This window comes from Bufo bufo, chromosome 2 (genome assembly GCF_905171765.1).
Source record: "Bufo bufo chromosome 2, aBufBuf1.1, whole genome shotgun sequence".
In the NCBI taxonomy this organism is placed as follows: domain Eukaryota; kingdom Metazoa; phylum Chordata; class Amphibia; order Anura; family Bufonidae; genus Bufo; species Bufo bufo.
In genome coordinates, this window is record NC_053390.1 from 144875287 (window position 1) to 144898240 (window position 22954).

A 22954-nucleotide genomic window follows, 5' to 3' on the forward strand; every position below is an offset into this window, starting at 1 on the left:
TGAGGGTCTAGTGAGACTGCAGAGTGCACCTGCCCTTGTTATTGTTTTGTTATATTGTTATATTAATTATGACATCCGCACTTGTTATCTTGTGTAGGATGTCTATTGTGGTACTTGTGGTTCGCCGCGGGCATCCTCCATTGTATGCATTTTGCTGGGGATTGCCATTAGCAACGGGCCACAAGTGCAGGATTTGCTCCCCTATATGTATGCACAACTGCATGTGGGTTTGAGCACCTCCTGCTAATGCCAACCTGTCTTCTTAGTTAATAGTTTGTATATATAGATTTCTGGAGGTGTATAAACTCCAATTTAAATGTGCCTGTTTTCCATCTACAGGCCACATTTAGGTGCACCTGTGAGGCCTGGGACATATCAGCCAGTCTTGAGTGGGACTCGCAGACTCCTCCCTCCTCCCATTGGAAGCATGGCTACATGCTGGAGGTAACTGGTGAGCTGTTTGTGAGTCGGCCTTATGCTCCTGTAATTTGCCCACTGGCTCCTGGTATCGCCCATACGGCTCAGGTAGGAGAGTGTTAGGTCCCGGGCTACTTGAGAAACCTTGGCGTGGTGTCCGGGCTTAGACATGTTCTACACCGTAGGACATGTTGACTAATCTCTCAATTTTAAAATCAGTTTGAGGGTCTAGTGAGACTGCAGAGTGCATCTGCCCTTGTTATTGTTTTGTTATATTGTTATAATAATTATGACATCCGCACTTGTTATCTTGTGTAGGATGTCTATTGTGGTACTTGTGGTTCGCCACGGGCATCCTCCATTGTATGCATTTTGCTGGGGATTGCCATTAGCAACGGGCCACAAGTGCAGGATTTGCTCCCCTATATATATGCACAACTGCATGTGGGTTTGAGCACCTCCTGCTAATGCCAACCTGTCTTCTTAGTTTGTATATATAGATTTCTGGAGGTGTATAAACTCCAATTTAAATGTGCCTGTTTTCCATCTACAGGCCACATTTAGGTGCACCTGTGAGGTCTGGGACATATCAGCCAGTCTTGAGTGGGACTCGCAGACTCCTCCCTCCTCCCATTGGAAGCATGGCTACATGCTGGAGGTAACTGGTGAGCTGTTTGTGAGTCGGCCTTATGCTCCTGTAATTTGCCCACTGGCTCCTGGTATCGCCCATACGGCTCAGGTAGGAGAGTGTTAGGTCCCGGGCTACTTGAGAAACCTTGGCGTGGTGTCCGGGCTTAGACATGTTCTACACCGTAGGACATGTTGACTAATCTCTCAATTTTAAAATCAGTTTAAGGGTCTAGAGAGACTGCAGAGTGCACCTGCCCTTGTTAATGTTTTGTTATATGGGCAACTAAGCCAGTTCTACTTTACACCAGTTTGATAAATGACATATACACTCACCTAAAGAATTATTAGGAACACCTGTTCTTTTTCTCATTAATGCAATTATCTAGTCAACCAATCACATGGCAGTTGCTTCAATGCATTTAGGGGTGTGGTCCTGGTCAAGACAATCTCCTGAACTCCAAACTGAATGTCAGAATGGGAAAGAACGGTGATTTAAGCAATTTTGAGCGTGGCATGGTTGTTGGTGCCAGACGGGCCGGTCTGTGTATTTCACAATCTGCTCAGTTACTGGGATTTTCACGCACAACCATTTCTAGGGTTTACAAAGAATGGTGTGAAAAGGGAAAAACATCCAGTATGCGGCAGTCCTGTGGGCGAAAATGCCTTGTGGATGCTAGAGGTCAGAGGAGAATGGGCCGACTGATTCAAGCTGATAGAAGAGCAACGTTGACTGAAATAACCACTCGTTACAACCGAGGTATGCAGCAAAGCATTTGTGAAGCCACAACACGCACAACCTTGAGGCGGATGGGCTACAACAGCAGAAGACCCCACCGGGTACCACTCATCTCCACTACAAATAGGAAAAAGAGGCTACAATTTGCACAAGCGAATTCGGCGTAAACAGAATGAGAACATGTATCTATCCTCTGATGGCTACTTCCAGCAGGATAATGCACCATGTCACAAAGCTCGAATCATTTCAAATTGGTTTCTTGAACATGACAATGAGTTCACTGTACTAAAATGGCCCCCACAGTCACCAGATCTCAACCCAATAGAGCATCTTTGGGATGTGGTGGAACAGGAGCTTCGTGCCCTGGATGTGCATCCCTCAAATCTCCATCAACTGCAAGATGCTATCCTATCAATATGGGCCAACATTTCTAAAGAATGCTATCAGCACCTTGTTGAATCAATGCCACGTAGAATTAAGGCAGTTCTGAAGGCAAAAGGGGGTCCAACACCGTATTAGTATGGTGTTCCTAATAATTCTTTAGTAGAGTTGAGCGAACACCTGGATGTTCGGGTTCGAGAAGTTCGGCCGAACTTCCCGTAAATGTTCGGGTTCGGGATCCGAACCCGAACCGAACTTCGTCCCGAACCCGAACCCCATTGAAGTCAATGGGGACCCGAACTTTTGGGCACTAAAAAGGCTGTAAAACAGCCCAGGAAAGAGCTAGAGGGCTGCAAAAGGCAGCAACATGTAGGTAAATCCCCTGCAAACAAATGTGGATAGGGAAATTAATTAAAATTAAAATAAAAAAAATAAAAATGAACCAATATCAATTGGACAGAGGTCCCATAGCAGAGAATCTGGCTTCACGTCAGCAGAGAATCAGTCTCTTCATGCCATAGCAAAGAATCTGGCTTCATGTCAGCAGAGAATAAGTCTCTTCATGCCATAGCAGAGAATCTGGCTTCATGTCAGCGCAGAATCAGTCTTCATGTCATAGCAGAGAATCAGGCTTCACGTCACCCACCACTGGAACAGGCCACTGTCACACATTTAGGCCCCGACACCCAGACAGAGGAGAGCGGTCCCGTAACAGAGAATCTGGCCTTATGTCAGCGCAGAATCTGTCTTCATGTCATAGCAGAGAATCAGGCTTCACGTCACCCACCACTGGAACAGGCCACTGTCACACATTTAGGCCCCGGCACCCAGACAGAGGAGAGCGGTCCCGTAACAGAGAATCTGGCCTTATGTCAGCGCAGAATCTGTCTTCATGTCATAGCAGAGAATCAGGCTTCACGTCACCCACCACTGGAACAGGCCACTGTCACACATTTAGGCCCAGGCACCCAGGCAGAGGAGAGAGGTCCCGTAACAGAGAATCTGGCCTTATGTCAGCGCAGAATCTGTCTTCATGTCATAGCAGAGAATCAGGCTTCACGTCACCCACCACTGGAACAGGCCACTGTCACACATTTAGGCCCAGGCACCCAGGCAGAGGAGAGAGGTCCCGTAACAGAGAATCTGGCCTTATGTCAGCGCAGAATCTGTCTTCATGTCAAAGCAGAGAATCAGGCTTCACGTCACCCACCACTGGAACAGGCCACTGTCACACATTTAGGCCCAGGCACCCAGGCAGAGGAGAGAGGTCCCGTAACAGAGAATCTGGCTTTATGTCAGCGCAGAATCTGTCTTCATGTCATAGCAGAGAATCAGGCTTCACGTCACCCACCACTGGAACAGGCCACTGTCACACATTTAGGCCCCGGCACCCAGACAGAGGAGAGCGGTCCCGTAACAGAGAATCTGGCCTTATGTCAGCGCAGAATCTGTCTTCATGTCATAGCAGAGAATCAGGCTTCACGTCACCCACCACTGGAACAGGCCACTGTCACACATTTAGGCCCAGGCACCCAGGCAGAGGAGAGAGGTCCCGTAACAGAGAATCTGGCCTTATGTCAGCGCAGAATCTGTATTCATGTCATAGCAGAGAATCAGGCTTCACGTCACCCACCACTGGAACAGGCCACTGTCACACATTTAGGCCCCGGCACCCAGACAGAGGAGAGGTTCATTCAACTTTGGGTTGCCCCACAATATAATGGTAAAATGAAATTAAAAATAGTATTGAATGAGGAAGTGCCCTGGAGTAGAATAATATATTGTTAAGGGGAGGTAGTTAATATCTAATCTGCACAAGGGATGGACAGGTCCTGTGGGATCCATGCCTGGTTCATTTTTATGAACGTCAGCTTGTCCACATTGGCTGTAGACAGGCGGCTGCGTTTGTCTGTAATGACGCCCCCTGCCGTGCTGAATACACGTTCAGACAAAACGCTGGCCGCCGGGCAGGCCAGCACCTCCAAGGCATAAAAGGCTAGCTCTGGCCACGTGGACAATTTGGAGACCCAGAAGTTGAATGGGGCCGAACCATCAGTCAGTACGTGGAGGGGTGTGCACAGGTACTGTTCCACCATGTTAGTGAAATGTTGCCTCCTGCTAACACGTTCCGTATCAGGTGGTGGTGCACTTAGCTGTGGCGTGTTGACAAAACTTTTCCACATCTCTGCCATGCTAACCCTGCCCTCAGAGGAGCTGGGCGTGACACAGCTGCGTTGGCGACCTCTTGCTCCTCCTCTGCCTTCGCCTTGGGCTTCCACTGGTTCCCCTGTGACATTTGGGAATGCTCTCAGTAGCGCGTCTACCAACGTGCGCTTGTACTCGCGCATCTTCCTATCACGCTCCAGTGTAGGAAGTAAGGTGGGCACATTGTCTTTGTACCGGGGATCCAGCAGGGTGGCAACCCAGTAGTCCGCACACGTTAAAATGTGGGCAACTCTGCTGTCGTTGCGCAGGCACTGCAGCATGTAGTCGCTCATGTGTGCCAGGCTGCCCAGAGGTAAGGACAAGCTGTCCTCTGTGGGAGGCGTATCGTCATCGTCCTGTGTTTCCCCCCAGCCACGCACCAGTGATGGGCCCGAGCTGCTTTGGGTGCCACCCCGCTGTGAACATGCTTCATCCTCATCCTCCTCCATCTCCTCCTCATCCTCGTCCTCCTCGTCCTCCAGTAGTGGGCCCTGTCTGGCCACATTTGTACCTGGCCTCTGGTGTTGCAAAAAACCTCCCTCTGAGTCACTTCGAAGAGACTGGCCTGAAAGTGCTAAAAATGACCCCTCTTCCTCCTCTTCCTCCTGGGCCACCTCCTCTTCCATCATCGCCCTAAGTGTTTTCTCAAGGAGACATAGAAGTGGTATTGTAACGCTGATAACGGCGTCATCGCCACTGGCCATGTTGGTGGAGTACTCGAAACAGCGCAACAGGGCACACAGGTCTCGCATGGAGGCCCAGTCATTGGTGGTGAAGTGGGTCTGATCCGCAGTGCGACTGAACCGTGCGTGCTGCAGCTGAAACTCCACTATGGCCTGCTGCTGCTCGCACCGTCTGTCCAGCATATGCAAGGTGGAGTTCCACCTGGTGGGCACGTCGCATATGAGGCGGTGAGCGGGAAGGCCGAAGTTACGCTGTAGCGCAGACAGGCGAGCAGCGGCAGGGTGTGAACGCCGGAAGCGCGAACAGACGGCCCGCACTTTATGCAGCAGCTCTGACATGTCGGGGTAGTTGCGAATGAACTTCTGCACCACCAAATTCAGCACATGCGCCAGGCAAGGGATGTGCGTCAAACCGGCTAGTCCCAGAGCTGCAACGAGATTTCGCCCATTATCGCACACCACCAGGCCGGGCTTGAGGCTCACCGGCAGCAACCACTCGTCGGTCTGTTGTTCTATACCCCGCCACAACTCCTGTGCGGTGTGGGGCCTGTCCCCCAAACATATGAGTTTCAGAATGGCCTGCTGACGTTTACCCCGTGCTGTGCTGAAGTTGGTGGTGAAGGTGTGTGGCTGACTGGATGAGCAGGTGGAAGAAGAGGAGGAGGAAGCTGAGTAGGAGGAGGAGGAGACAGGAGGCAAAGAATGTTGCCCTGCGATCCTTGGCGGCGGAAGGACGTGCGCCAAATAGCTCTCCGCCTGGGGCCCAGCCGCCACTACATTTACCAGGTGTGCAGTTAGGGAGATATAGCGTCCCTGGCCGTGCTTACTGGTCCACGTATCTGTGGTTAGGTGGACCTCGCCACAGATGGCGTTGCGCAGTGCACACTTGATTTTATCGGACACTTGTTTGTGCAGGGAAGGCACGGCTCTCTTGGAGAAGTAGTGGCGGCTGGGAACAACATACTGTGGGACAGCAAGTGACATGAGCTGTTTGAAGCTGTGTGTGTCCACCAGCCTAAATGACAGCATTTCATAGGCCAGTAGTTTAGAAATGCTGGCATTCAGGGCCAGGGATCGAGGGTGGCTAGGTGAGAATTTACGCTTTCTCAAATTTTTGTGAGATGGAGAGCTGAACGCTGCCGTGTGACATGGTTGAGATGCTTGGTGACGCAGGTGGTGGTGTTGGTGGTACATCCCATGTTTGCTGGGCGGCAGGTGCCAACGTTCCTCCAGAGGCGGAGGAAGAGGCCGAGGCGGCGGCAGCAGCAGCAGAAGAGGCCGAGGCGGCAGCAGCAGAAGAGGTAGCAGGGGGAACCTGAGTGACTTCCTTGTTTTTAAGGTGTTTACTCCACTGCAGTTCATGCTTTGCATGCAGGTGCCTGGTCATGCAGGTTGTGCTAAGGTTCAGAACGTTAATACCTCGCTTCAGGCTCTGATGGCACAGCGTGCAAACCACTCGGGTCTTGTCGTCAGCACATTGTTTGAAGAAGTGCCATGCCAGGGAACTCCTTGAAGCTGCCTTTGGGGTGCTCGGTCCCAGATGGCAGCGGTCAGTAGCAGGCGGAGTCTCTTGGCGGCGGGTGTTCTGATTTTGCCCACTGCTCCCTCTTTTGCTACGCTGTTGGCTCAGTCTCACCACTGCCTCTTCCTCCGAACTGTAAAAGTCAGTGGCACGACCTTCATTCCATGTGGGGTCTAGGACCTCATCGTCCCCTGCATCGTCTTCCACCCAGTCTTGATCCCTGACCTCCTGTTCAGTCTGCACACTGCAGAAAGACGCAGCAGTTGGCACCTGTGTTTCGTCATCATCAGAGACGTGCTGAAGTGGTATTCCCATGTCCTCATCATCAGGAAAAATAAGTGGTTGTGCGTTAGTGCATTCTATCTCTTCCACCCCTGGGGAAGGGCTAGGTGGATGCCCTTGGGAAACCCTGGCAGCAGAGTCTTCAAACAGCATAAGAGACTGCTGCATAACTTGAGGCTCAGACAGTTTCCCTGATATGCATAGGGGTGATGTGACAGACCGATGGGCTTGGTTTTCATGCGCCATCTGTGTGCTTTCTGCAGAAGACTGGGTGGGAGATAATGTGAACGTGCTGGATCCACTGTCGGCCACCCAATTGACTAATGCCTGTACCTGCTCAGGCCTTACCATCCTTAGAACGGCATTGGGCCCCACCAAATATCGCTGTAAATTCTGCTGGCTACTGGGACCTGAGGTAGTTGGTTCACTAGGACGTGTGGCTGTGGCAGAACGGCCACGTCCTCTCCCAGCACCAGAGGGTCCACTAACACCACCACGACCATGTCCACGTCCGCGTCCCTTATTAGATGTTTTCCTCATTGTTCCCGTTCACCACAATTTTGAGAATGGCAAATTTGGGAATGCTTTTTCAACCCAGAACAAAAAGTCTGCTTTTACGGTCACTACAAATAACTTGACCAGCTAAAACTGTGCAGATTTGGTTGAATAGAGATGTGAGACCTGTTTTTTTTTGCGCTGTGTGGCAGTTATAGGTTTAATCACAGAATGACACTTCTATCAGCACGCTAGCGTGTGTCTTAGGTTTTTCTGAATGACACTATCAATACCTTCAATGTAAGATTTTCTTTTTGGGATAGATTTCAAGTAGGCCTCAAATACCACAAACTAGTTATTTTAAGAATGGCAAATTTGGGAATGCTTTTTCAACCCAGAACAAAAAGTCTGCTTTTACGGTCACTACAAATAACTTGACCAGCTAAAACTGTGCAGATTTGGTTGAATAGAGATGTGAGACCTGTTTTTTTTTGCGCTGTGTGGCAGTTATAGGTTTAATCACAGAATGACACTTCTATCAGCACGCTAGCGTGTGTCTTAGGTTTTTCTGAATGACACTATCAATACCTTCAATGTAAGATTTTCTTTTTGGGATAGATTTCAAGTAGGCCTCAAATACCACAAACTAGTTATTTTGAGAATGGCAAATTTGGGAATGCTTTTTCAACCCAGAACAAAAAGTCTGCTTTTACGGTCACTACAAATAACTTGACCAGCTAAAACTGTGCAGATTTGGTTAAATAGAAATGCCAGGTCTATTTTTTGGGTGACAGGCTCAACTTGCCCCTGATGTAATATATGGCCAAAAAATAACCACACTGTTGATGGTTAAATGCACTTGGGTGACACAGGCTCAGCCTGCAGCTGATGTAGTATATGGCCAAAAACTAACCAGACTGTTGATGGTTAAATGCACTTCGGTGACACAGGCTCAGCCTGCAGCTGATGTAGGATATAGCACAAAATAACCACACTATCGATGGTTAAATACACTTGGTGATAGCTCGTGCTGGCGCACCACAAGTCACAAAATGGCCGCCGATCACCCCAGAAAAAAAGTGATCTAAAAACACTCTGGGCAGCCTCAAAAAAGTGAGCAAGTCAATAATAGCACTTCAATGATCCACAGCTGCAGATCGATCACAGAATTAAGTCTTTTGGAGGAGTTAATCTGCCTAATCTCGCCCTAACGTCGCAGCTGCAACCTCTCCCTATACTGATCATAGCAGAGTGACGTGCGGCGCTACGTGACTCCAGCTTAAATAGAGGCTGGGTCACATGGTGCACTGGCCAATCACAGCCATGCGAATAGTAGGCATGGCTGTGATGGCCTCTTGGGCCAAGTAGTATGACGCTTGTTGATTGGCTGCTTTGCAGCCTTTCAAAAAGCGCCAAGAAAGCGCCGAACACCAAACCCGAACCCGGACTTTTACGAAAATGTTCGGGTTCGGGTCCGTGTCACGGACACCCCAAAATTCGGTACGAACCCGAACTATACAGTTCGGGTTCGCTCATCCCTATTCTTTAGGTGAGTGTATATATATAATGACAGCACTCTCAAACAATTTATTTACCCCTGTGGTCGCAATGTTTTCAGCTCATTCACAGAGTCTCTTTTCAAGCTATGAGCTAAAACGTTGCAACTAGTGTTGCCTCACTTTGCTATATTTGCTGAGTCTTGATAAGAATGGGATAAACAAACATTGAGATTCCACCAGAGGATAGTCTTTGTCACAAAACAACCCTTCTGTAGATATAAAGGTTAAGGCACATAGTGAAGGTCCACCAATCTTCAGTATAGAAATAGGTTTTATTATACTCACAAAAGTATAAAATCAATAGGCATAGAACAAGGTATAAAGGTTGTCCGTAGTTACAAGACCGCCCTTCGTTGAATTGACTGTTTTAAATGTGAATTGTGCCCGCTTCACACGGTGGTCTGCGACGCCAATAGAAGAAAAGAAAACACAGTGGTGAACTTTTTGTTTTTTGTTTTTATATTAATTTTTTATTTTTCATTTTTTCTATTTTTATTTTTATTTCTTATTATTTTTATTTTGCGTGAACTTTTGTTTTCAAGTTCGGCACACAAGGTTTAGGTTATCTAAGAATTCCGTTATGGATTCCGCTACCATGGACCGTATCTGCAAAACACGGACACTGGCCATGTGCGTTCCACATTTTGCAGACCGCACATGGCTAGCACTATGATAGAAATACCTATTCTTGTCCGTGGCTGCGGACACAAATAGGACATGCTCTATTTTTCTTGCGGGGCCGCGAAACGGAAGTGCCAATGCGGACAGCACATTGTGGTGCTGTCCGCATCTTTTGTGGCCCAATTGAAAATGAATGGGAACGGATGCGGACCCATTATGCGGACGTGTGAATGGACCCTTAGTTATGGTCCGTGGTAGCAGAATCAATAACGGAATTCTTACATAACCCAAACCTGAACCTTTACGCCAAACTTGATTACAAGTTCGCTCATCCCTAGTTGCGACCACAGGAGTAAATAAAGTGTTTTTCTTTTCACTCATTTTTTGTGAGAGTGCTGCCATTTTATTTAATTCTTATATTGTCCTGGATTTGTTGCCGGATCCATTGGCCTGCACCTCTATATTGATATTTGGCCTGACGTGCTGCCATTGTTTTATATATATATATATATATATTGTGACACAGTGAGAAGTTTTGTCTGGGGAAACAGGTATTTTCCTCCCAGCATGTGCTGCTGGGCTGATTTACAGTCAGGTGAGGTCAAATACCGGACCGAATTTTGAGTGCCGGTCTGGGTTTTGGCAGCACCTGGCTGTCCTTAAATAGGCAGCTGGGCTCAGAAGTGAGGTCTCTGTGTTGGGATCTGGGAGCCTTGTTGCTGGATGAAGGCTTGATACCTGTTTGACATGAAAAGAAGTTGGTGCTGCTATAGTCAAGGACTCTTTGATGGCAGAATTGCCGCATGGTGTGAATTACCACCAACACCGCAAGGTGACTTTTTGTTTGATTATGACTGCTTGCTTTGTCACTTGCCTAAAGTGTGAATAAAACACTGAACTGTTTGATCTAAAGAACTTGTTGTTGCCTCTATACTGCGCCCGCTAATCCTGTGTACCAGAGCGAAACCCCAATATATATATATATATATGGTAAGAAAGGCTTCAGGCTGGAGCCGAAACGTCGCGTCACCTATGGGTGAATAAAGATACCATTTTTTACTGCTACTTTGGAGTGCTGCTCTATTTTTTCATTTTATATATATATATATATATATATATATATATATTAGGGTTATTCCTGCAGTATATAAATCTTTTGCTTGTGGTAGTCATGCATTGTGTTTGTGTGTGTATATACTGTATATATTACTCTTTTTGTGAGGCAAAAAATGGCTGTTCTGGCACAGTTTATATTTTTTGTTTTTTCCAATGTCCACCTGACAGAGTAGCTAATGCGATACCTAATATGTCTATTTTTTTTATTTTATTTTGGATTTACACACATTTTTTGGGGAAACAAAACATGTTTTTGTGTTTCCATTCCAAAAATATGAAGCTTGTCCTACTATTGTCCGCACAGATCGGTCCGCAGCCCCATTCAAGTCAATGGATCCGCATATTGCGGATGACATACGGAATGGTTTCCATATGTCATCCATTTTTTGCGGATCCGTTTCCGTATTTTTAAAGGCCTTACTAATATAGATTTTTTCTCTCTATCTTCTTTTTCCTTCCATTTTTTGCTGACTGTAAAAAAAGGAAGACCTACGGAACACAAACAGAAGTCATTTGTTCGCAAAATACGGACACAAGCTTCTGTTATTTGCGGACCGTAAAACGGAAAGGATTACACACGGTCCTGTGAATGTACCCTGCTACTGTGTGCACATTACACACAGAAAAATGTAAAATAGACTGGTTACACTGACATAGCCCTGCTTTATACACACCTTCTATACATAAAGTACCTCTGCATTCTCCACCAGCACAGTCCTACACCGAGCCTGTGTTCCCCTAACTCCTCCCACACACATTGCTGATCACATGACTGTGACATCACCACAAGTCCTGTAAACACAATGTAGTCTGGAGCTGCTCCTGCTGAGAGAGATGTCAGTGAGGGGCGGGGCTTCTCTGGAGAGAGCAGGGGCTTCATGTGTGCCGAACCTGGCAGCTACTGTGGGGGTGAACGGGGGGAGATAGCACGCTCCCGTGTGCACACAGGAGGAGTTACAGAAAACCTCACTGAGAGCAACCTGCTGTGCATAGGAAGCACAACAGGCTCTAGAACAAACACAAAAAAAGATAGATAAATAGAACCAATTGGAAAAATGATTTTCTTTACTAAATACATTTGTGTAAAAAAAAATTTTTTTTTACAAAGGTGTCCATATCCTTTAACATAACAATCTTTATTTAAACAATAGTTGATTTTTTTTGTTGACACATTCCCTTTAACCAACTTCAAATTTACATGAGTACACAATCTGTAATAGTCCTACTCCAAAACATACAGACTAGTAACATACATCCACTGTGTTAATGTAAACATCAAGCTAATTTTTTTTTAAAAGCCATTACCTTACCTGTTTTCTTGGCAATATTACTGTAGGTATACAGATTAAATATCAGACATCATATAGCACATGACAATCACTTTCTAATAAAGCTATAGCCATCCCTGTATCTCACATGGATCCAGATATCTCCACATTCATTGCTCTGCCTGATTTATATCAAGCTGACAGCTCAAGGGGAGTGGCTTTTCTGCTCTAGCTCAGGGGGCGTGTCTCGGCTCTCCCTATCAGAGCTCAGGTGGCAGTTGAAGGATAAAACTGAGCATGTGCGGCCATCTCGGTAAGCAGGACAAAGAAATAAGAAAAAACTAACAGCAGGTGGCGCTATACAGATACATTTTATTGAATAATTAAGTGGCAATGTTAAATTTTTTATGACATGCAAATACAAAAGTACTCAGATCCAGGTTCTGGTTTGAAAACTGTAGAATATTTTTTTGTGGGACAACCCCTTTACAGGGAGTGCAGAATTATTAGGCAAGTTGTATTTTTGAGGATTAATTTTATTATTGAACAACAACCATGTTCTCAATGAACCCAAAAAACTCATTAATATCAAAGCTGAATATTTTTGGAAGTAGTTTTTAGTTTGTTTTTAGTTTTAGCTATTTTAGGGGGATATCTGTGTGTGCAGGTGACTATTACTGTGCATAATTATTAGGCAACTTAACAAAAAACAAATATATACCCATTTCAATTATTTATTTTTACCAGTGAAACCAATATAACATCTCAACATTCACAAATATACATTTCTGACATTCAAAAACAAAACAAAAACAAATCAGTGACCAATATAGACACCTTTCTTTGCAAGGACACTCAAAAGCCTGCCATCCATGGATTCTGTCAGTGTTTTGATCTGTTCACCATCAACATTGCGTGCAGCAGCAACCACAGCCTCCCAGACACTGTTCAGAGAGGTGTACTGTTTTCCCTCCTTGTAAATCTCACATTTGATGATGGACCACAGGTTCTCAATGGGGTTCAAATCAGGTGAACAAGGAGGCCATGTCATTAGATTTTCTTCTTTTATACCCTTTCTTGCCAGCCACGCTGTGGAGTACTTGGGCGCGTGTGATGGAGCATTGTCCTGCATGAAAATCATGTTTTTCTTGAAGGATGCAGACTTCTTCCTGTACCACTTCTTGAAGAAGGTGTCTTCCAGAAACTGGCAGTAGGACTGGGAGTTGAGCTTGACTCCATCCTCAACCCAAAAAGGCCCCACAAGCTCATCTTTGATGATACCAGCCCAAACCAGTACTCCACCTCCACCTTGCTGGCGTCTAAGTCGGACTGGAGCTCTCTGCCCTTTACCAATCCAGCCACGGGCCCATCCATCTGGCCCATTAAGACTCACTCTCATTTCATCAGTCCATAAAACCTTAGAAAAATCAGTCTTGAGATATTTCTTGGCCCAGTCTTGACGTTTCAGCTTGTGTGTCTTGTTCAGTGGTGGTCGTCTTTCAGCCTTTCTTACCTTGGCCATGTCTCTGAGGATTGCACACCTTGTGCTTTTGGGCACTCCAGTGATGTTGCAGCTCTGAAATATGGCCAAACTGGTGGCAAGTGGCATCTTGGCAGCTGCACGCTTGACTTTTCTCAGTTCATGGGCAGTTATTTTGCGCCTTGGTTTTTCCACACGCTTCTTGCGACCCTGTTGACTATTTTGAATGAAACGCTTGATTGTTCGATGATCACGCTTCAGAAGCTTTGCAATTTTAAGAGTGCTGCATCCCTCTGCAAGATATCTCACTATTTTTGACTTTTCTGAGCCTGTCAAGTCCTTCTTTTGACCCATTTTGCCAAAGGAAAGGAAGTTGCCTAATAATTATGCACACCTAATATAGGGTGTTGATGTCATTAGACCACACCCCTTCTCATTACAGAGATGCACATCACCTAATATGCTTAATTGGTAGTAGGATTTCGAGCCTATACAGCTTGGAGTAAGACAACATGCATAAAGAGGATGATGTGGTCAAAATACTCATTTGCCTAATAATTCTGCCCGCAGTGTAAAGGGAATCTTTCACCAGCACTTTGCCATTGCCTGGCACTGTCACAGCGCTGCTCACAGAGTGGAGTGGAGTTTGGGTGCAACAAGAGCAAAGGTGAAGCCCTCATTGCACCAAAGGCCTAATAAGAAAAGGTATCATAACTCAGGAATGGAGCCTTGGTTCAACAAAAGAAAAACAGTGTTTTAATCAGGTGAACCACATCTATGTGTCTATGCAACAGCTGGACAGGGAGGTGAGCAGAAGTTTATGGTCAACGATATCGAACGCTGCAGAGAGATCCAGAAGAATCAGAAGAGAATAGTCACCATTTCTTTTTGCTGTTAGGAGATCGTTAGACACTTTAGTATGGGCAGTCTCTGTAGAGTGAAGAGGGCGAAAGTCAGATTGTAAGGGGTCAAGAAGAGAGTTTGCAGAGAGATAGCTTATTAAGCGAGAGTAGACAAGACGTTCAAGGAGTTTAGAGATGAAGGGGAGGTTAGAAACTGGTCGGTAGTTAGCAGCACAAAACGGGTCAAGAGATGGTTTCTTTAGTAGTGGGGTTATAATAGAGTGTTTGAAAGAGGACGAAAAATACCAGAAGAGAGAGAGAGGTAAAAAATTTTTAGTTAGGTGAGTGAGTGGGACTGAAGGAGGTGTGATAGAATAGGATCACTGCTACAGGTTGTGGGTCGAGAAGAAGAGAGAAGCCTGGAGATTTCTTCCTCTGTTATAGGGTCAAAAGAGGAGAGAGAGCATGTGGAGGAATTGGAGGGAGGAGGATTGAATTTATTTGAGGACTGGGATATTATTTCCTGCCAGAAATGTCAATATGTCAAATAAATAATCTACAGGTTGTGAATTACTCCAAAGTTAATTGGTTTCCTCGACAGCAACCATATAGCATTTACATCCACAGACTATAGTAGCTAGCTGTCAGGTCATAAAGATCCAACCTATTGGCACAAATGGGGTCCCCTTGTCAGATGGCTGGTTGCCACCACATCTAGGTGGACATAAAAAATGTTTACCTAAGGCTACTTTCACACTAGCAGCAGCCTTCTCCGGCAAGCTGTTCCAGTGGGGCAACAGCCTGCCGGATCCGTGCTTCAGCTAGTGCACCGTGCCGCCGTAAGTCTGCTCCGGCCCCATTGACTATAATGTCGTAGTTTTATTCCGGCCACCTCTCGGCATGTTTGCTGTGCTGCGGCCAGACCTCCGGCCCGCCCCCATTATAATCAGTGGGGTCGGAGCGGACTTACGGCGGAACAGTGCACTAGTGGCAGCACGGATCCGGCAGGCTGTTCCCCCGCCAGAGAAGGCTGCCGCTAGTGTGAAAGTAGCCTAAAAAGAGTGACATGGAGCCACTTCATGGAGAAAACTCATGACACCCCACTTCTTGGTATATGGCATAAATGCCTAGGATCTTTTAAAACAAAATGAAGAATAAATATTACTAAAGAAGGAAGAAGAAAAAACTCAATGAAATAAGCTTGGTTTTAACAACATCAGATCTTACTCCCAATACATCCCTCATTTTCCTTGCACAGTGGAAATCCTAAAAATGCCTTCAAGATTGAATCTAGTTAATAAGTACTGGCACTCACTTTCTTGACGATATAAAAAAACTTTTATTCAAAGCATAATAGTATATACTAGTGGGACACCTTCCCTGGACGCGCGTACCACATGCAAACCGCAGTGCCGACCAATCTTCTCCGATACTTTTCAAGAATGAATAATCAGAGTCCATTTCACTGGTGATTTTCTTTTTCCTTTACAAACAAGATATTGTAATAATTCAACAGAGTCATAGGTTGTTTCATTAGTTGGGGAAAGATAATCACCACTGATCAGTGTTCCCTCCATGCCACTTACAAGTTAAGACATCTCTCCAGTTTGAGGACTCAACTATACAACTCCCATATTGTAACATTTTGGACTGTTGTGTCACTTGGTGGTGAAGAATGTTAACGCTTAGTGTAGCTACGCCTGAAGGATTAAGTTCACCATAGAAGTTCACCATAGAGGTGAATGGAGAGGTGGCTGTGCATGCGTGGTGCACTCTCCATTCACTTCTATGAGAGTTCCGGAAATAGCCTAGTGCATTCACTCAGCTCCTTTCGGAACTCCCATAGAGGTTAATGGAGAGAATGCTGAGCATGCGCGGTGCGTTCTCCTTCGTTTTGAGGGCCCTATTCTAGAGAAAGGCTTCCAGAGATGAGACCCGCACCTATTTGACAATGGTGGGATATCCTAGTGATATGCCTCCAATGTGTGAGATGGGATAACCCCTTTAGAGGGGTTGTGAAGGGGTTTTATATTGATCAGAGTGTTTCCAACACCCGGTACCTCCGCCATTAAGCTGTTTGAAGAGGAGGCAGCACTCCATGTAAGCACTGCTTCCTCTTCATTACACTGCCTGTCATCTCCCTTGGAACGGAAGTATAGTTTAATTCCAAGTACTTTTAATTACACTCGCTTCCGAGACGACAGGCAGTGTAATAAAGAGGAATCAGTACTTGCATGGAGCCGGGTGTCGGATCCCTTCCGATCAGATATTGTCGACCTATACTGAGGATAGATCATCAAAAACTGCCTTCACAACCCCTTTAATGCCTACATCAAGAAATCTTTTGTATACCCTGCCAGTGAAGTGATGTCAAAAAATATAGTCATTTCAACATGGTTCCTGCCTTTTTCGATTTCTATAAAACTTTATTTTTGATGCTTGCTTTCTGCTTTAATTTCTTTACATCAGTTATTCTACATTTGCATGAAAACATATAGCATTTTACAGCAGAAGCTTTAATGTGAAATGAGTTAGCGTCCAGATCTCATAAGGCTTACACGTGTAACACAGATCAGTGGCTCCAGCAAGCAGATCCTGGTACGAAGCACAGCCATATTGAATATGGAAAAATAATATATGCTAGACACTTCTCCAGAGATTAATGTTAATGAAAGCAACGTGTGTCTTGCAAGCTGTAGGCTCTCAAACTGTAATTGCCTTCATAACACGGCTGCAAAGCGGTGGGTATGAGGAGGTGTGACACCACCTGACTGATCCCCTACCCATACAGTATATGTAGATTGTGATTTCCAGTGGATGACTCACACACATTACCAAATCCTTTCTTTCATCTACAAACATCAGTATTACATGGAGATGCCTAAATCCCCATGATGTATCCATGACGAAACATCTCAGTCCTATCTAAGAGGTTAAGCATTCGACTTTGCCCTTACAATGGCGATATCCTTGCTTCAATTAACTCCTTTAATGCATGCACCATATGAAAGTGTGTATAATATGGAATGCATGTGTATTGGCAGGTATGACAACAGATAAGATCCGGATCCCCAACACACAGCAGGACTATAAGATCCCTGGGACATTCACATGTTCTACATCTAATGTTGTTTATCTGATTCTCTGCACTAAATGTCCTGTTGGAGGCTTCTACGTTGGAGAAACAGGAGAGAAACTCAATGCAAGGATAAGGTCCCACCGCCACACAATCAAAGGGTTTCTGACACCTGAAAAATGGGTATTAAGCTGGCTGACATTAGCGATGTGCTAATGTCAGCTGAACATAACTATATTAGCGCCATCTCGCTGCCTGCCGCCGTTATTGAGAAAAACAAACTTTTGTAATATGCTAATTAGCCTCTAGGAGCAGGGGGGGCGTTGCACCTGCTCCTAGAGGCTCTGTTTGCCCACCTCTTTTCACGCCCTTCTTCTCTTGATTGACAGGGCCAGGCAGTGCTGCTCTCCTCCCGACGGCCGTGTCTGCAGTGTAAATCTCACGCCGTTCAGTATTCGGCTCAGGCGCAGTGAGAGAAGGACGCTTGGCGGCTGCTGGCTTCCTGCGGCGCGAGATTTAGGCTACGTCTACACGACGACATTTGTCGCGCGACAGATAGGGCACAACTACACTGCAACATTTGTCGCACGACACTTTGTTGCACTAATGTCGCGCGACAATTTTTATAATGGCAGTCTATGGTGTCGCACTGCAACATGCAACATGCTGCGACGCAACAGTCACAGAAAAATCCATCTCGAATGGATTTTCTGCGACTGTTGCGTCGCAGTCGCAGCATGTTGCATGTTGCAGTGCGACACCATAGACTGCCATTATAAAAATTGCAGTATTAGGCTACGTCTACACGACGACATTTGTCGCGCAACATTTTGTTGCACTAATGTCACGCGACAAATGTCGTCGTGTAGACGTAGCCTAATACAAGACACGGCTGGCGGGAGGAGAGAAGCGCTGCCCTGGCCCTGTCAATCAAAAGAAGAAGGGCATGAAAAGAGGTGGGAAAACGGAGCCTCTAGTAGCAGGTGCAACGCCCTCCCTGCTCCTAGAGGCTAATTAGCTTATTTATAAAAGTTCGTCTTTCTCAATATAGGCGGCAGGCAGCGAGATGGCAGTAATATAGTTATGTTCAGCTGACATTAGCACATCGCTAATGTCAGCCTGCTTAATACCCATTTTTCAGGTGACAGAAACCCTTTAAAGAGAAGAAGCTACACTTTCCTGTGGCTAAGCATTTCTGTAGCCCAGGACACAATGGAGAACACATGAAAGTTCTCATATTAAAAGGTAACTTCAAATCCCAAAGAGCTAGAAGAATTTGGGAATACAAATTTATAACATTCCTTGACACTTTGAATACTGGACTGAATTTGTCCCCGGGATTTATGACACACTACAAGATCTAAAGAGTCTTCTATAGACATAGTCGGGGCACCAGGTCTCTGAGATAACATCAATTTAGAGACCATAAAACTTACACACCCCTTAGGCTACTTTCACACTTGCGTTCGGTGCGGATCCATCTGGTATCTGCACAGACGGATCCGCACCTATAATGCAAACGCTTGCATCCGTTCAGAACGGATCCGTCTGCATAACAGCTTTTTCAGATCTGAGTTTTCACATCGTGAAAACTCAGATCCGACAGTATATTCTAACACAGAGGCGTTCCCATGGTGATGGGGACGCTTCAAGTTAGAATATACTAAGAATTGTGTACATAACTGCCCCCTGCTGCCTGGCAGCACCCGATCTCTTACAGGGGGCTGTGATCCGCACAATTAACCCCTCAGGTGCCGCACCTGAGGGGTTAATTGTTCGTATCATAGCCCCCTGTAAGAGATCAGGTGCTGCCAGGCAGCAGGGGCAAGACCCCCATCCCTCCCCAGTTTTAAATTCATTGGTGGCCAGTGCGGCCCCCCTCCCTCCCCAGTATTAAATTCATTGGTGGCCAGTGCGGCCCCCCTCCCTCCCTCCCCAGTATTAAATTCATTGGTGGCCAGTGCGGCCTCCCCTCTCCCCCCCTAATTAAAATCACCCCCCCCCAATCATTGGTGGCAGCGGAGAGTTCCGATCGGAGTCCCAGTTTAATCGCTGGGGCTCCGATCGGTTACCATGGCAGCCAGGAAGCTACTGCAGTCCTGGCTGCCATGGTTACTTAGCAATTTTAGAAGCATTATACTTACCTGCGCTGTCTGTGGCCGGCCAGTCGCTCCTCTTACTGGTAAGTGAAAGGTCTGTGCGGCGCATTGCTTATAGCACAGACCTGTCACTTACCAGTAGGAGGAGCGCCCGGCCGGCCACAGACAGCGCAGGTAAGTATAATGCTTCTAAAATTGCTAAGTAACCATGGCATCCAGGACTGCAGTAGCTTCCTGGCTGCCATGGTAACCGATCGGAGCCCCAGCGATTAAACTGGGACTCCGATCAGAACTCTCTGCTGCCACCAATGATTGGGGGGGTGATTTTAATTAGGGGGGGAGAGGGGAGGCCGCACTGGCCACCAATGAATTTAATCCTGGGGAGGGAGGGAGGGGGGGCCGCACTGGCCACCAATGAATTTAATACTCGGGAGGGAGGGGGGCTGCACTGGCCACCAATGAATTTAAAACTGGGGAGGGAGGGGGGTCTTGCCCCTGCTGCCTGGCAGCACCTGATCTCTTACAGGGGGCTATGATACGAACAATTAACCCCTCAGGTGCGGCACCTGAGGGGTTAATTGTGCGGATCACAGCCCCCTGTAAGAGATCGGGTGCTGCCAGGCAGCAGGGGGCAGTTATGTACACAGTTCTTAGTATATTCTAACTTGAAGCGTCCCCATCACTATGGGAACGCCTCTGTGTTAGAATATACTGTCGGATCTGAGTTTTCACGATCTAACTCAAATCCGATGGTGTACTCTAACATAGAGGCGTTCCCATGTTGATGGTAACGCTTCAAGTTGAAATATACCATCGGATTGGAGAAAACTCCGATCCGATGGTATATTAATAGGGACTCCTGACTTTACATTGAAAGTCAATGGGGGACGGATCCGTTTGCAATTGCACCATATTGTGTCAACGTCAAACGGATCCGTCCTCATTGACTTGCATTGTAAGTCAGGACGGATCCGTTTGGCTCCGCACGGCCAGGCGGACACCAAAACGCTGCGTTTTGGTGTCCGCCTCCAGAGCGGAATAGAGGCGGAACGGAGCCAAACTGATGCATTCTGAACGGATCCTTATCCATTCAGAATGCATTGGGGATAAACGGATCAGTTCGGGGCCGCTTGTGAGAGCCCTCAAACGGATCTCACAAGCGGAACCCCAAATGCAAGTGTGAAAGTAGCCTTATCTGTAAGAACTCATTCTCAAGATCTTTGATATGTTGTTCTGTTATTTTTCAAATGTCTATTTATTCCCCCATGTCTCTGTTCTTATTGTATATATATTGCTGTTTCTTCATATATTCTTGTAGTACGCCTGATGAAGGGACTGGTGATGTCTCAAAAGCTCGCTATGTAACATCATTACTTCTATTTGTGTTAGCGATTAAAAGGTATCAAACCTGCAATACTCGTATTTTGTTTCTCCTAATGAGAGCACTAAACTAGTTTCTACTAGCTGTACCAGACCTTTTTCTCTTGGCAGGTAAGCAAACAGTCTCCTGCAGATCCAACTTTGTAGCTCATGCCGGTTTTCTGACGTTTGCACTGTGTGTTTATAGAAGTCACATGTCAGAAGAAGAGCAAAGAGAATCCTAATATGACACGTTTATCATTTGCAAAGTATTCATTTTGCTGGAGGCATGACATAGCTAGGGTTATATTAAAGGCAGTTAAGCTGGCGTGCAAAATTATATGTTGGACCGAAGAATGGTGTAAGACAGGCGACTGCTGCGCTGGTTTTGATAGGGCATGCGCTGCAGGAGGAGGTCTGTCATTCCGTGCGCCAGAATAAAATCTAGGGCAGCTTGGAGCTGGCGTAGATGTCAGTCAATATTGCAGTAAATAATGATGAATGTGCCAAGTGCCAATGCCACGTCCACATCCCGCCCTTGCTATTTACCCTTTTCTTAAACCTGGGGAGGGCGGCATATTATGCCAGTAGAACCTAAAAAAAATTGCAATGGCAAAATGGGGGTTCTGATATCTTTTGTAAGCCAAAAAATGGCGTAGGGGGAAGAATTCAAAAATTTGATTTGGCTGCTTCGCCGAATTTTACTAAAAAATTTGCTTCATGATGAATTACTTAGTTACAAAGCGCATTTCTTTGTAAGTAAAGTTGAGTGCAATGACAGGGAGTGGCGACTGCGCCGCTCCCCGTCATTGTACCCCTCAGATGCCGCGTTTATAGCTGATTGAGGCATCTGACAGCAATAATATATTGTAAAATAAAATATTTTTTTTTATAAAATCATACAAACTCTTATCCACTTGACCGCGACGAGCCAGCCACCGTCATCTTGATTGAAGATCCAGCACTAAATCATTACGTTGGCCAGCATAGTGATGTTATACGTCATCATGCACGGGATTTTGGGCAAGATCTTCAATCAAGATGGCGGTGAACGGCTCTTCGCTCTCAAACGGATAAGGTAAGTATGATTTGAATTTTTTTTTTTACTGCCATTAAGGGAAAATCGATTCGCTACCGCGAAGCATGAGGAGATTCAGCTTTGCGGCGAATTGAATTTTCGTGGCGTTCGAGTCGCTTAACAATAATGGATTTCAGTCAGTGCTAGTATTCATGAATGATGCCATTTTCTAGGAGGCTACAGCTGTTTTGCCATTAGAAGGTAGTCACAAGACAGTTTTAATGCAATGAGACATCGATGAAAAAGAGGAAGCACAGGTGAGAAGCAACAGGTCTGAGCCGAGCCGCATTCTGGAAAATATGGCAAACTAATTGCAACCAGTTCAGTGACAGTATGGAGACATCCCCTACTGTGCGTGATTAAAAAAAAAAAAGCATTTTCATAAAATATTCACAAAATCAGAATAAAAGTGTATTTTTTTTTTACTTACCGGACCAAGTAATTCATAGCCCAGTTCTTTTGCTAGTAACTCTGCCTCTTCTGGACCACCCGGGACCTCTGCAGCCCATTCATTCACATATCGTCTTTCTATGCCAGACACAAATAGTAAGCAACATGACGACAAGATAGACACTACAGCAATGCACTTGTAAGGCCAGCATCCTCCTTCCATTTCAGAGCAGATGTGTGCAATATTCAGAAACCTGGATCACATATAAAACCCTTTGCTTTTGCCTCGTTGCCTGGTGAGCAGATGTCAGGAGCAGCTTTCTCCGGTGGAGTCTAGAGCTGGAAAAACAACAAGAACCTTTCTCCACATTCAATGGAAATGAGTATTTACACGTCACAACTACGTCAAGCACACTTGCTGCGTCTTAAATCTATACGGTATTCCCAAGGGAGGAGAGATGCTAAAATAGGAAGCAGGGATTCACGTAGCTCCACTGCCCACGGAGAGATCCGTTCGTGTAATTAGACAAGGAGACGCCCACACTGACTGAAAGAAACAGCAATATCATGCTGAAACAGGCGGCAAATCAGCTGCTTCCACCGCCTCGCTGTTCTCCTATATGAGGCTGCACTGCTATGTCATCCATAGGGTCTGCTGATCGACAACCCATGGACGGAAACAAAAGTCACTGCAACACTGAAAGACCCTCCCTTA

General features: G+C 46.0%; 1 protein-coding gene across 1 annotated transcript in view; it reads right to left on the bottom strand.

Moving 5' to 3' along the window:
• Positions 1 to 22738, bottom strand: part of PCSK1 (proprotein convertase subtilisin/kexin type 1) — a 99792-nt gene extending 77054 nt beyond the window's left edge. Inside the window, exon 1 of the mRNA XM_040421560.1 lies at positions 22280 to 22738. Coding sequence (XP_040277494.1) covers positions 22280 to 22462 — 183 coding nt within the window. The 5' untranslated portion in view covers positions 22463 to 22738. The remainder of the gene's footprint in view (positions 1 to 22279) is intronic.
• Between the last annotated feature and the right edge of the window lie 216 nt (positions 22739 to 22954).